Below are 15,390 nucleotides of genomic sequence, written 5' to 3'. Positions count from 1 at the left end.
GTAAAATAGTGCTACCATGTATATATATATATATATATATATATATATAAAGTATTGTGCTCATCGTGGAGATTGGCATGAGTTTTCCGTTGTTCCGTGCAGATATGAATTACAGAAGGATGAAGGCATTTAAATCACTCTAGCATAATAAATGATCAACTTAACGGATGGTGTTGCCGATCAATAAAGTGGAGATTAATGTATGTGAAACTTACTACACAAATAGGCCGCGACACTTATTTCAACGTGGCTCTACTAATTCCCAAACAACCATGTATAATTGAGAGATTAGAATAGTCGAAACATAATAAAAAGTGGATAGAACTTTCTCTACTACTCATAAAAGGGTCCTAATAATAAATAAATAAATATTTCTATTTAATACTAAAGAGACAAAATTTTAGACTCAAATTTCGTCTGGACTGTCCCAATCTAAAATTAAATAGGTTTTCTCAAATCTACTAAATTTATACAAGGATTTTCCAAAATCGGCAAGCCCAAATCTACAAGGTGCCCAGGACCAAATCAAGTCTGAATCAAAATCCACACAGCACAACAATTCAAATCCAAACTCAAAACAAGTTATAAAATCAAAACAATAGACATTGACAACCACGACGATGTAGTTGTTCATGAGAGCACGCACTAGGGTCACATCGAAGGTGAGCACGCGCGCACAATAGGACTCGCGCGCATTCCCAAGCTAGCAACCTGACGGTGGCGATACACCACAGTGTGGCGCGTTCGGCCACCAAGGACATGACCATGGCCGCTCGGCTGCATAGGCTCGCCGCTTGCAACCTGAGACGCCTGAGCGCCACTCATGGATGCAGGCCATGTGGCTGCCCGCTCGCGACCGCCGGAACGCCTGAGCTCCTCAGAATGATTAGAGATTTCAAATGGTCAAATATTAAATATGTTAGTGAAAGTGAGACATGCTCATAGGCAGGGTGTACTGACATTATTTTTCAAAACTTTTCATCACATAGATATAAGCAAAGCAGTAAAGTAGTCCATTCCTTTACTTAGACGGGAATTCTCAACAATCTACGAAAATATAAAAAAGATCAGAGTTAAGCACCAAGCAGCAAATAATACCATAATCTGAAATATTAATCAATGTTAATACAGATTTCCACTAACTGTGATTAGAGAATCCTTTTGCTCCGACAAATGTACCTATATAAGGGCATAGATTTGAACACAAGGATTCTGGAGTACTTACTGTGAATTCAGTAACTTCAACGAAGCTGGTAATATGGTCAAAGAGCTATACAGGATGCTGACTGGCCATGCATCTTCATCGACCGAACTATCATTCTCAGGAACAGTTAGTAACTTGTCAAATGTTATCCCACGTTTCCTTGAAAATCAAACAAAAGAACTAAATAACCATAGAGCGCAATAAAAATTAAACACTTGTGTATGTGTATGTATGGGTGATATTCCATTGGCACCACAAAAAATACACTGAACCTTGCTAAAGCATCATGCAAAGTTAATGTGTGTATCCATTTAAATAGCTAACTATATGTGACACATGTTCACAGCTTTTTCTCATATGACAAGGAAAAAAACAATTTGCTCATAACAATGAGAAGAAATGGCAGTGCAATTCTCCGAACTAAGACTGTAATGAAACATCTTAATGTTGAGTTATCTGATACAAAGTGTTGGGTAACATAATAAGGGATACCCAAATCAGAGCAATAAAAAACGCAAAGAAACATACTAACTGCAATCATCAGGGCCTCGGACGCAGGTTCCGACTCGCCCGACCCCTCAGGGCCTCGGACGCAAGTTCCGACTCGCCCGACCCCTCAGGGTCTCGAACGCAAGTTCCGACTCGCCCAACCCCTCAGGGCCCCGGACGCAAGTTCCGACTCGCCCGACCCCTCAGGGCCTCGGACGCAAGTTCCGACTCGCCCAACCCCGTCCAGGCTCGGACGCCGGACCCCACTCCGCCTGAGCAGAAAGACTTCCACCGCACGGCGCCCGTACCCGCGACATGACAGACGCGACGGCTTCCATGCCGCGGCAGGGCAAGGCGATAACTATTCCAACCACCCTGGTCACTGTGCCCTTACCTCTTTCACTGTGACGTACTGCCTCACAGTAGGAAGGGAGTGGGGGAGGTTAATCGGCACCACTATTTGAGGTCACTTCCCACTATTGACAGTCTGCGCAGCAGTGCTGGCGACCCGACCCCCGCAACTCCTACAGGGCTCGGTAAACACTCTACAGGAACAGCCATACTGCCGACCATCCCCCAAGGACGAGATGGACCAGCTTCAACAGGGTCGGGACTGAGGTTTCACCATTCAACAGAAGAAATCTACTCTTGTAAAAACCTGTCTTCCCCTTGAGACTATAAAAGGGGAGCCAGGGTTCACAACTGGATGACAGGCACAGATCCAGAGCGCACACACACACTCACACGCACAACACTCTTTCATAGAGCAGCAATCCACACTCTGTCCATCACCAAGTCGAGACCTGGGGCTCACCCCTCTCTCGCAATCTGCTTGTACCCCCTACTATAAGCACCCTTGGGTGCAAGGTTATACAGGACCCTCGATCGCACTGGACGTAGGGCATTCTTGGCCCGAACCAGTATAAACCCCCTGTGTCTCACTTGCATCACCATCCAAGCTCGGTCGGTCACGCAGACTTATACTTGTTAGTGCCTAGACCACGAATCTAGACGCCGACAGTTGGTGCGCCAGGTAGGGGCCTTCTGCGTGACATCCACCTGTCCCTACTGGGAAGATTTGGATGGCAGACGGTTTTCACCCGCTCCGCCGCGGCACCATCATGATGTTTGGGAGTTTGGAGTTCATGTCCCTCAGTTCCGGCTACGACATGATCCTCCTCCCGCCTCGTGGGGATGTCGAGCCTGCTCCCGAGCCGATCCCACCACAGTCAGTGCGTGGGAGACGCTCGGGACACTATGCGGGGGGCTCACGGAGGGGGCGTCAGAGATCTAGAATCTCCGACCCTACCACTGAGGCCAGGATCCACCCGGTCCTCCCCCCGCATATTCCTCACCAGGTCGTCCGCTCCTCCGGCCCAACAGGCACTAGAGGAAGGGCTCGCGGGGCATCAAGCTCCGCCCCCAGGACCAGCAGAGGATCATCGCGGCCACCCGTCCCACCCCGTTCGAAGGGGAAGGCACGGCCCGCGCCCGTCTCCCGCAAGGGTGACAAAGGGGCCTCAACGTCCCGTCCTCCTCCACCTATGGATGAAGGAGTAGCAGCGGCACATCCTGAGTTACCTTTTGGACTCAGGAATGCCGCCGCCACCTACGCCTCTTCCGTGAGCACTTCGTTAAGTGCGTACGCGGAACTTCCAGGGCACCACTTGAGGTCTGCACTGGACCTCGTCTCCACACCGCCCGTCTCGTCCTACCCAGAGGACCTCACCTCAGGCAACGACGAGTGGGCTGGCGCTGATTTCTCCGGGTGCGGCGACCCGGGGACCTTCATGCGTTTCTTGGAGGCCAGCAACTATTGTCTCGGCTACTCCGACTCCGACGACGGAAACTACGACCCGTCACGAGAATGCTTCAACATAGAAGTCGGAGGCACGCCGCATAGCGCCCAGGGGGACGCAGGGCCCTCTAGACAAGAGGACGTAACTCCACCTCCCAATCCAACTCCCGGAACCAATCCCGGAGCCCGTGGGGTAGCATCTGCCCCCGCTGGGGGACACCACCCTGACCTCGCACAGCTCGATGAGCTGGAGGCCAGGCTCGAAGAAGAGCGCACACGCCTCCGCCAACTCCGCGAGGCCCTGGTCCGAGAGCCGTCCGGCCGCGGAGACGGGGGTGAAGCCAGACGTCGCGCCCGTGACGTCAACCGTCGCATTGTTGCGGACCAAGGGGAAGACGCCCCAGTCTTCAGCACGGCCAGCCAGAATGTGATGGCCACCGCGCTCCTCCTCAGGGCGATGCCCGAGCCTTCGACTCCTGAGGGAAGGAGAGTGCGCTAGGGGCTACGTGGCCTCCTGGAGCAGGCTGTGGTGCAGAACGCGGAAAGTTCTGCTTCACAATCCCATAGCACGAGATGTCGTGGGGAACGCCCCCCTCCTAACAAGGCACCAACAGTACAGGGTCTGCCACCCCCTAACCCACAAGGGGGCAACAGGGCCCCGTCAGTTCACGAGCGCGTCGGAGCCGACGCGGACGTACGGGCCACCCTCGAGGCCAGGCGACGTGACAGGGACGAGGCCGAGTCCCGACGTTACCGACCGCGCCGAGGCGGGAGGTACGACCCCGATCACGACCGAAGCACGTCACCAAAGCCTCCGGGGCCCCGCGTCTTCAGCGAGGCCATACGCAGAGCCAAATTCCCGGCGCGATTCCGACAACCCGCCAACCTCGCCAAGTACTCAGGAGAAACTAACCCTGAGCTCTGGCTGGCGGATTACCGCCTGGCATGCCAGCTAGGCGGCGCGGATGACGACCTGCTCATCATCCGCAACCTTCCACTCCACCTGGCCAATACGGCCAGGGCATGGCTCGAGCACCTCCCTGAGCGCATGATCCACGTCTGGGCTGACCTAGTCAGGATCTTTGTCAGGAACTTCCAGGGCACATACGTGCGCCCTGGGAACTCCTGGGACCTCAGGAGCTGCCGGCAGAAGCCTGACGAGTCTCTTCGAGACTTCATCAGGCGATTCTCCAAACAATGCACCGAGCTCCCCAACATCACGGACTCCGACGTGATCGGAGCCTTCATTTCCGGTACCACCTGCAAGGAGTTGGTACACGAGCTCGGACGCAAGACCCCCACAAGCACGAGCCAGCTGCTCGACATCACCACCAACTTTGCCTCAGGCGAAGAGGCAGTCGGCGCCATTTTCTCCGACGGCGCAGCCAAGGGGGAAGCAGAAGGCCGAGGCCACCGAAGCCTCAGGATCACGCGACCCCAAGAAGAAGAAGAAGGGTCGCAAGGGGAAGCAGGGTCAGTCGGACGACCACCTAGTCGCAGCAGCTGATCGCAAGAACCCCAAACGGGCTCCTGCTGGCCCCGGCCTCTTCGACGAGATGTTGAAGAAGCCGTGCCCCTATCACAGGGGGCCAACCAAGCACACCCTTGAGGAGTGCACCGTCCTCCGTCGGTACTATACCGACATCATCACCAAGGAAGTGCCGAAGAGCCTCACAAGGACGACGACCCCGAGGGGGAGGTTTTCCCCAAGATCAAGAACTGCCTTCTGATCTTTGGGGGACGCGCGGCTCGCCTCACTGCGAGTCAGAGGAAGCGCGAACTCCGAGAAGTCTGCGCAGTCAGCACGGCCGCGCCCTTGTACCTCAAATGGTCCGAGAGCGCGATCACGTTCGACAGGCAGGATCACCCGGATCGGATCCCCAATCCCGGGAGCTATCCTCTGATCGTCGACCCCATCATCGCCGAGACCTGTCTCACTAAGGTGCTGATGGATGGAGGCAGCGGCCTCAACATCCTCTATGCCGAGACTCTGGCCCTCATAGGGATCAGCAAGTCCCGGCTGAGGAACGACACCGCGCCATTCCACGGAGTGGTGCAGGGGCATCGTGCCCACCCCCTCGGACAGATCGATCTGTCCGTCTGCTTCGGGACCCTGACAACTTTAGACGGGAAGTCCTCACCTTCGACGTGGTCGGGTTCCCAGAGACCTACCACGCGATCCTGGGACGACCATGCTACGCCAAGTTCATGGTCGTCCCCAACTACACTTACCTCAAGCTCAAGATGCCAGGGCCAAAGGGCATCATCACCGTCAGCACGACCAGCCAGCACGCCTACCAGTGCGACGTTGAGTGCGTCGTGCAGGCCGAGGCTCTGGCACAGTCTCTGGCCATCCTTACCGGCCTCGGCGACTGCGACCAGGACGTCCCCGACCCCAAACGTCACGACGGGAGCTTCGAACCGGCGGAGGAAACTAAGTTAGTCTTTCTCGACCCCGGAACCTCTGAGGGCAAGGCGTTGAGGATCAGCTCCGGCCTCGACCCCAAATAGGAAGTGGTGCTCGTCGACTTTCTCCGCGCAAACGCCGATATATTTGCGTGGAGTCCCTCGGACATGCCTGGGATACCGAGGGAGGTCGCCGAGCACTCCTTGGACATCCGAGCCGGCTCCAAACCCGTGAAGCAACGCCTGCGCCGATTCGACGAGGAGAAGCGCCGAGCCTCATCCTCGGCGTGGAGTGCCTCCCTCATCCTCTCCCCGGCCCGGGAGTAAGGGGCTTCGACCCGACCCCGCAGCGACGACCCCGACGCCGATACCCCGAGCCCCTCACACGCCGAGGTGACCACAGCTTCAAGAGCCGAGCGGTCTGAAGCCTCGGCGTCAAGGGTCCTTTGCAGGGCCTCGGCAGCAGAGGACGTCTCGACCACCTTCACCTCCAATTCTGATTAAAAAATACGACAAGAAAAAAGGAATCAGGGAAGACAAATCCAAAAGTACAAAGGCGTCTAAGGTAAAGGGCGCGAGTCCTACCCTTGGCGCGCTTCTCGTACTCCGCCGAGCTCTGATGCCAGCGGGACACCTGGCTCAGAGCCCCGGCCAGGTCGGTCTGAGCTTGGTTCAAGGCAAGGTCTTTCTCGGCGAGCAAAGCTTCAAGCCGAGCGACCTCGCCCTTGTACCCCTCAGCCGCCGCCTTCTGCGCCTCAGACTCTTGGGCGAGGACCCCAACCCTCTCCTCCAGGGGGGCAACCTTGTCCCGGGCCTCCCGAGCCTCGGTGGCCAGTGCCGAGCACTTCTGCCGAAGCTCGGCAGAAATCTCACACTCCTTCGCAAGCTCCCCCTCGGCCGCCTCCCTGGCAGTCCTCTCCTTCTCAAAGGACGCCCAAGCGTCCCTCTCCCGACGGAGAAATACCGACTTCTCCTGGGAGGTGGCCTTGAGCGCCTGCAAGGTCAGAGGTCACACAGGGAGTTAATACCGCAAAAGTAAGGACAAAACTACTTTACGACACGGGTAAAAATCTTACCTGAGCCAAATTAAACATGTCGCGACCCACGAGCTGGGTAGCTCGGTTAAGGGCCTCGACCCCGGCGCGCCCACACGCATCCAGACCCTGCCAGAGGTAATTCTCTGACGGATCATCCAGGACAAATCTGGCTCCCCCCTCGGCATCACCGAGGTTGGGCCAGATTACGGGGCTCTTGCCCCATCCAGCTTCCTCCTCCCTTCCCGCCGCGGGGGCCTCGTGCGCCACGCTGGACGCCACGATGGCTCGGCTTGCCTCAGCGCACGCAGGCCGGGCCGCACCCCCGAGGTCAGCGTCCTCCGATCCTTGGGGCTTTGGCGCCCCCGTGTCTTGCCCCTGGTGGCGCCCTGCCTCCTCGTAGCCTGGAGGCGGCGGCGACGCAGGCCTAGCCGACCCGGGAGTCGACTGAGCCCCCCTCTTCACGGCCTTCAGAGGGGCCAGCGCCACCGAAGGCGCTTTTTGCTTACGGCTGGGGGAACAACGTCAAGTCAGAAGAAAGAGAAAAACAAAAAATCAGCAAAAGGATCAGGAATGCTATCTTTACCTCGTCCGGGGAGCAGATTTCTTATAGGAGCCCGGGGCACCTTGGGGGTCTCCCGCGGCGCCTGGGGCCGACGGCCGGACCCCCGCCTCGCCCGCCGACGGCGCAGGGGGCGCCATGATGGCCTCGGCCTGCGACACCTCCACGGGGGCACCAGCTCCCGTCCCGGACGTTGGGGTGGGCTCGGCCGGACCCTCCGGCGCTACCGACTGAGGGGCCTCCTTGGGCTCGGCCTCCGACACCTTCTCCCCCTCTTGGAGGCCCACGGGGGCCGAATCTTCACGAGGGGCGCTGTCCTCATCATCCACAACAATGTGGGGGACGAGCTGCCCGCCCCCCGGTGCCTGGGTCCCCTCGGGGGTCTCCGACCCACCTTGGGCCTTTAACCCCTCCGGGGCCTCGATCCCCCCGGCAGGAGGGACTGCGTCGTCCTCCTCCATTAGCTCATCGAGCCAGTCGACATCGCCGCCCCCGCCCTCTATCTTCGAGACTGAGTCTCAGGAGACGGAGGCGGGGCGACCCCTGCCTTCTCGGCTTCACGGCGGTTCTTGGAGGCGACCTCCCGTCTCTCCGCCCTTCGCGCCGCCTTAGCTTTCTTCCCTTCCTTGACCTTCTTTTGCTCCTCGTTCCGGGCCCGATTCTTGGCCCGGATCTCTTTGTCCTCCGGGACAGGGGGCAGGGAGTCCTTGACGGCCCCGATCCCCTGTGGAGCAAGCAGATCAACAGGGAAATCAGGCGAAAGAAAAAACGGGAGCAAGAGATCGAAATAAAAGGACACCTTACCAAGGAAATGTAGCCCTTTTCAGGGCGCATCGGGACCACCCGGGAATTCTTCATCTCCGGGTGCGTCGTCTTCTCGACCCGGGCGGTGATGTCCGAGGCCGATATCGGCTCGGCTAACATCCTCGTCCCTGCCCAAGGGACGTCCCGGGTCATCTCGAACATGGGCACCCGGCGCTGCGCCAGCGGAAGCAGGCTCCTCTTATGGAACGCTATTGCCACCGTGGCCGCAGTGACTCGGGCCTCTCGTAGCTTCTAAAGCCCCGCAAGAAGCGGGGCAAGCCTCTTCTGATCTTCGGACGGAGCACCCAACACCCACTTCTGGGGGGCCTCTGTCACCATCTTTCCGGTGTACTTCGGCAGAAGACCACCGTCATTCCGGAGGTAGAACCACGCGCTCTGCCACCCCCGGTTTGACGATGGCATCGTGCTCCAGATGTACAGTCCGAACCGTTGCTGGCGAAGCTGCAGCGTGCAGCCGCCGGCCCGCAGAGGGATCTTCTCCTTCCCCACATAGCGGGCCGACATGTCCGCCTTGAAGAGGTGAAGCCAGAGGTTCCAATTGACAGGAACCCCAGGAACCCCTCGCAAATCGTGGTGAAGACGGCGGCCTGCATCACCGAGTTTGGGTTCAGGTTGTGTAACTCCACCTCGTAGTAGTGGAGGATGGCCCTGATCAGGCGGCCGGCCGGAACCCCGAACCCCCGGTCTAGGAACGACAGGAAGCACACCACGTAGCCCGGCGGCGGGTTTGGCTCCCTGTCGTTCGCCGAGGGAACGATCCATTCCGAGAACCCGACGTCCTTGAGAGGACGAAGAATCTCGGCCTTCACGCGCGCCTCCAGCGCGGACTTGGTCACATTGCTAGGCGGCCACGCCTCGACGCCGGCCATGGCTCTGGGAGGAAGAGGAAAGTCTGCGCGATGGAGGTGGAAGAGACGGCGGCAGAAGAAGGGGCAGGAGGCAAAGGTTTTGTGGCGCAGGAGCGAGAGGAAAGAAACCAAAACCCCAGCGGCCGCTTTTATAGAAGGGGGCGAGCCACGACCACGCCCCTACAAGGAAGGCCAAGCGGGAGAGGGAGTAACCGTCCCCCACTCAGGTGGAAAACTCGAAGCGCCAACTTCCTCTGATTCCCGCGCCCACCGCATGCGCGCATTAAATTCGCAGGCGAAACGTCCCGTCCAAACCGGGGCGAGACGGCACAGCCGTTTCGAGTCCCCACGCGCCGCGCCTCAAAAGGAGCGCCCTGAAAAGTTATGTCAGGGCGGTTCCTTCCAAGGGACGCGGCGCCCGACCCCCCGCTGACCAAGCGTCGCATGGAGGTCTCAGTCGGGCGTCAGATTCCGTCTCGCCCGACCCCGACGCAAAAGAACAAGTCTGAAGAAAGCCTTTCAAGGCCCAAAATCCCCAGGTTCGAACAGTCGCCTCAGGATAACTGAGTGAGGGATGACTGGAGATGAGCACAATAGAGGCCAAGGTCCGAACCCTACAGGGAGTCGGCGCATCTTTGCAAGTCATATCCGAGACCCATGCGGGTGTCACGAGAGTGGGATCCCATCGAGGGAGGCATCGAGCCCTCGGGACCTAACGAACGGTTCTGACATCCACCGTGACTGCCCTCGGGTACTTTTTGAGATGTGCCCATAAGGCCACTAGCCGACCCCTATCGAACGGGACTCGGACATCCACTCGGATCTACCCGCCTGCAGCTCCCGGGAAGTGTCGTCACTCGCCCACCGAGGGTAGTACGGCACGACCCACCCCTCCTCCGAGCGAAAGGAAGAATGAGGGACGAAATTACAAGACGAGAAAGAACCTGATCGACCCTTGCGGGGAAAGGGCTCGGGGGCTTCCTCGCAACATGGGAACAGGCACTACGTGTAAAGAACACGCAACCTATCCCTGAAAAACACTCCAGACTATAGCTGTCAAAGGGTGAAAGCCTTTGAAGGAATAACACCATTCCTCCAAAAGGCTCGGAGGCTACACCCGGCGGGTGCGCTCGCGCGCACCCCCCGAGAAAAGTAAAAGGCTCCGAGTCAACCACAGTCCGTGAGGAAAGAACCTCTAAAGAGGTGACCTCACCTCTTCAGAGGCTCGGGGGCTACTGTTGGGTACCATAATAAGGGATACCCAAATCAGAGCAATAAAAAACGTAAAGAAACATACTAACCGCAATCCTCAGGGCCTCGGACGCAGGTTCCGACTCGCCCGACCCCTCAGGGCCTCGGACGCAGGTTCCGACTCGCCCGACCCCTCAGGGCCTCGGACGCAGGTTCCGACTCGCCCGACCCCTCAGGGCCTCGGACGCAGGTTCCGACTCGCCCGACCCCTCAGGGTCCCGGACGCAAGTTCCGACTCGCCCGACCCCTCAGGGCCCCGGACGCAAGTTCCGACTCGCCCGACCCCTCAGGGCCTCGGACGCAAGTTCCGACTCGCCCAACCCCGTCCAGGCTCGGGCGCCGGACCCCACTCCGCCTGAGCAGAAAGACTTCCACCGCACGGCGCCCGTACCCGCGACATGACAGACGCGACGGCTTCCATGCCGCGGCAGGGCAAGGCGATAACTATTCCAACCACCCTGGTCACTGTGCCCTTACCTCTTTCACTGTGACGTACTGCCTCACAGTAGGAAGGGAGTGGGGGAGGTTAATCGGCACCACTATTTGAGGTCACTTCCCACTATTGACAGCCTGCGCAGCAAATGGGCATCCATTGACTAAATATGTACAGAATAAATGCGAGATGAAAATAACTAACTAACAATATGTCCTTGTTCACAGCTCTAGAATGTTTATATCCCCCTCTTAGGTGTGCACAACCTCTGTTAGGCTTCAGGGCGTGTCTGATATACAAAAATAAATGTGAGATGAAACTTTTCTAATCAATTCACCCAGTGAAAATAGATATCATTGAAAGGTTCCATTGCTAGGCTCCACGGCATGTCTGGTACCACAGAATAATAAACATGTAGATATTTGTGATATTATTCAAATACTAATCATCAACTCCAAAGGTAGCCAGAGCGTCTAAATTCAGCCATTTTTGTCCATACCAAACTAATCAACAAATCAAACATTTGGAACTACTCTAGATATCAGCATATTGTATTAGCTTAATATTGTATCTGCAAGATGACACTTGGCCACTACATCTTGCCTGAGTAAACATAAAGAACAAATATAGTAAGCACAAACATCTGTAGTTGATGAAAATAACTAAAATCACTGCAGAATCCAGAGCACGAATTGGAAGATAATCTGATCTTTCACTTCAATGACTCAGTTAATAATTTGTTTTATAAAGTATGTACCAGTCATGAGAAATTATTATTATAGTGCCTATATATTCTGATATTGCCTCCTCTCGGGCATGCAAAAAGTTATCAGGACTGCCCATTGGCTATATATAATGCTAAACAAGCAAATGGGCATCCATTGAAAGGAACTTGCCCCTTGTGTATTCTCGGTTAGCCTCAGAAATTATGATGTTGATTGACAAGTGAAAAGATAATATACACTCAAGGATCTCTCCTGTAGAGTTTGCTGCTGCAAACGACACTGTTCAGAACCTAACCTAACTGCTTAAGCTTGCTGGCAATAAGAAGCAACCAACAGTAGTCCACGGATTTTAAATTGCATCACTGTGAGACATTAATACTTATTAGCTATTGAGAAGCAGTGTCTAACTCCAAAAGACACTTCAGAATCCAGGAAAAATTCTAGTAAAAATGGTTACTTTAGCACAAGACACGGTCCAATTTACTTTAGCATTAGTAAAATCTACTGTTTTTTTTTTAATTGCAAAGGGCAAAATAAGCCAACTTATTAATGGAAAACATGACTGAACCGAAAGAAGCATGATTCTGAGGTGGAAAATTAGTTTAATATAATTCAGCTCCCAGCAAAACAGGGCAGGCTAGTGTCATCATCAGAATATTAAAAAATATTGATGTTTTTTTACTATCAAAGTTATTTTTGAAACATTCAGGGCAGTACTTGTAATAGCAGTATACTCCTTGTAATCTCAGTACAACTTATTCACTTTATTGGTAACTTATTTTGAAAATATTTGATTATTTATTGGCATCTTAATCACTTTATTGGTACTAATAATCAAGTGAGTCTTGAGTGGATGACCTGGTTTCAGTTTAGAGCACATGTTTCACAGAAATGACCAACAAAAAAAGAGACAGAAATAGTGTCAGTTGTTAGAGTGCAACTACTATTTTAGTGTTTACAACACACTGCTGCACACTTGTGAAACGCTAGTAGATATGAGTATAGCTCATGGTCAGAAGTTTTAAAATAATTGTTTTGCACTGCACATGGAACAAGAGCTAGTGTGTGGGCATTGGTGCTACTATTGCTATATATACAAATCTGCAGTCAAACCACAAATGGAAATGAAATGATAGCAAGCGTTAGGAGTGAAACCATATTTGAAGTTTCATTGTTTCCAAACACTCATAATATTCAGTCCCAAAAGAATAACACTGATAAATTTAATCACAATAGGAATTTTGTGTCAGCTAGTGATAGAAAAGATCCATTCACAATAGGAATTCTGTGTCAGCTAGTGGTAGAAAAGATCCACTGTAAAGTGTGGCAACTATACTCAGTCCCAAAAGAAATTCTGTTTTTTGTGCAATAGGGATTCTATGGCAACTATATTCAGTCCCAAAAGAATAACACTGATCTAGAGTGCTTAAGGAAAAAAACATAGATCCATTGTATCCGGCTGGTGATAGAAAAGATAGATTTGCAAGAAAACTAAATGCACTAAAGTTGTCAACCTTCTCACAATAGCAAATTTATTCAGACATTTTAAAAAGCACGTAGCAGATAGAGTGTGGCTTACAACAGCTTGTGTGCTTAACCCGGACGCAGTGTGCCACAGCAGCAGCCGGCGTCTTCGCAGCCCGCCGCAGCGGCTTGGCAGACTGGGCTGCAGTTGCTCCTCGCCGTCCACCTCGCACCGGGGCTGCGGCGCGCCCAACAGTTCCGGGATCTGGCAACGCACGCAGCTTGCCACAGCGGCAGCCGACATCCTCGTAGCTTGAGACGCCGCAGCAGGTTGGCAGACCGGGATGCGTCCGCTCCTCGCCGTCCACCGCGCACCGGGGCTGCGGCGCACCGAGCAGTTTCGGGATCTGGCGACGCACGCAGCCTGCCACACCGGCAGCCAGCCTCCTTGTAGCCTGAGACGCTGCAGCAGCTTGGCGGACCGGGATGTGGCCGCTCCTCGCCGTCCACCGCGCACCGGAGCTGCGGCGCGCTGAGCAGTTCCGGATCTGGCGACGGAAGCGCAAGCAGAAGGCGACGGTGCTGGCGACGAACAGGAGTGAGGAGGTCTCGTGAGGGTGGTGCTAGGCCGCAGGCGGTGGCTGGCGCCGGCGTGATGCGGAAGTCGAGGGCCGCGAAGGAAAGGCGAGGGGAAGTGGAGGGTCAGGAGTGTGGGAGAGCAGGAGGTGGCCTCGGGAGTAAGTGCGGACACGTTGAAGAGAGACTTTGGAGTGGTGTTGACGTCTCCTGTCTTGGGTAGAGATAAGGAAGATCAAAGAGTAGAGCAGAGAGGGCTAACTCTTAGATGTATCATGGAATATCATGGAATCCATGTGCATTGCAATGTACAATTCAAATTGAGTAACAAGATGTAGAGGTGAGAAACCCTCTCAGGAAATCCTATAATTCATCTTAATCATACGAGCATCACAATAAAGTGTGAACGACTGTTAAACTGTCTGCACACCATGTAACATAAACCAATTCAGATTCAATGAAAGACAATGAGTTTAATCTCTTTTGTTTCACATATCTTCGTTGCCTCTTTGTTACCCTTTATAGTCTATTATGCTAGGTAATCTGTCTAGAAAAGTGGTTTTTGAGGCCTCCTCTTAGGGAAAGGATCCAATGATTAGATCATTCTCAAAAGGTCTAGCGAAGAGTCAGTTTAGGTGTTGAATCATGAAGCACTTTGTTATGTTTCAGTATTTTGTAATTTGTAATCACCAAGCACCTTGCAACAAAAAAAATTGAGAAGGAAAATTTTTATTGTGTTAGTCTTGTTCAATCTTAAGAGTTCACTAAAAACATTGCATGGGAAACATATAGACATGAACCATCATCTTGATTGTGGTAGTTTTGTTATTTCTGTTGCAACGCGGGCACGAAACCAAAACCAATCATGCTCAATCACAGTCACTGTCATCGTGTGAAAAAAATTCCTCCGGTCATTGTTCTGCTGAACCCTACCATCCCTCCTCCCCACAATCGCTCGGATTTGAGTAATTGCTCATAGTTTTCCTTCTGGTCTGATTTTTCTTTCCAAAAACAAATCTCTAAAAACCAGAAATAATCACATGATTTATTGGTTATGGCGATTATCCCTATTTCTTTCCGGTGCGATTCCTTCTTTCCCTGTAGCGAACAACTCTACAAAAGTGAGGCAGACAAAGAAGCATTTAGAAATCCACACAAATGGTATAGAAATACAGCGGATCTTTGTTGTGGATTTATTATCACATGAAAGAAATAGATATCAGAAATTTCTTCCTTAAACATTATCTTAGCCGCATCACAAAAAAATCTATAAAATATTTATGAACCTGTGACGCTACACTCTCCGTGACTATACTGATTTCACAAACTTTATTTTTAAATCAAATGTCACCTTAATGTTGGTATTAATTTTTATAGTATTGTTATCTTATCATGCAGTCCGTGTTTTTTTAAATACAAATTATTAGTTATCTCGTAGCAACGCACGGACATACTACTCCAGTTAAACCAAATATTTTGAACCATATGCTATCTATTGTTGACACGTAACCTTGGAGAGCATGGGCATTGCCCGTTCAAAATAGGGGCCAGCAATTTGCTCGCCTGCACGAGGACGCAGCGCGGCCGTTTACTGTAGTTGCTTCATGCCACTTTTGCTGGCCAGCCGAAGTCGGACTAAAGAGAAACAGCTACCAATCCTTTTAGGGCATGCCACCCAGAACCAATTTTTGGCTTGGCTAAAGTTGGCCCCAAACCAAGCTATGCTGGAACCGAGACGTAGCTCATGCGGCGAGTGCAACTGTGAAGCAGCGGCC

At 53.4% G+C, this 15,390-nt stretch overlaps 1 protein-coding gene across 1 annotated transcript; it reads right to left on the bottom strand.

Annotated features, from left to right (window-relative positions):
- LOC110431985 lies at positions 358-15,143 on the bottom strand. Its single transcript, XM_021451872.1, has 3 exons — positions 15,126-15,143; positions 13,155-13,829; positions 358-1,363 (listed from the first exon to the last, which is right to left on the bottom strand). Exons 1-3 carry the CDS (start codon positions 15,141-15,143, stop codon positions 1,343-1,345), a joined length of 714 nt encoding a protein of 237 aa, XP_021307547.1. The 3' UTR covers positions 358-1,342.

The sequence above is a fragment of the Sorghum bicolor genome, chromosome 1 (assembly GCF_000003195.3).
Source record: "Sorghum bicolor cultivar BTx623 chromosome 1, Sorghum_bicolor_NCBIv3, whole genome shotgun sequence".
NCBI classification, from domain to species: Eukaryota; Viridiplantae; Streptophyta; class Magnoliopsida; order Poales; family Poaceae; genus Sorghum; species Sorghum bicolor.
This window is presented reverse-complemented; position numbering and strand designations above follow the sequence as displayed.

Coding starts and splice junctions, on each gene's coding strand:
- LOC110431985 (XM_021451872.1), bottom strand. Junction 1,364..13,154: donor GGTTAAGCACACAAGCTGTT/GTAAGCCACACT, acceptor TTGATTTTCAAG/GAAACGTGGGATAACATTTG.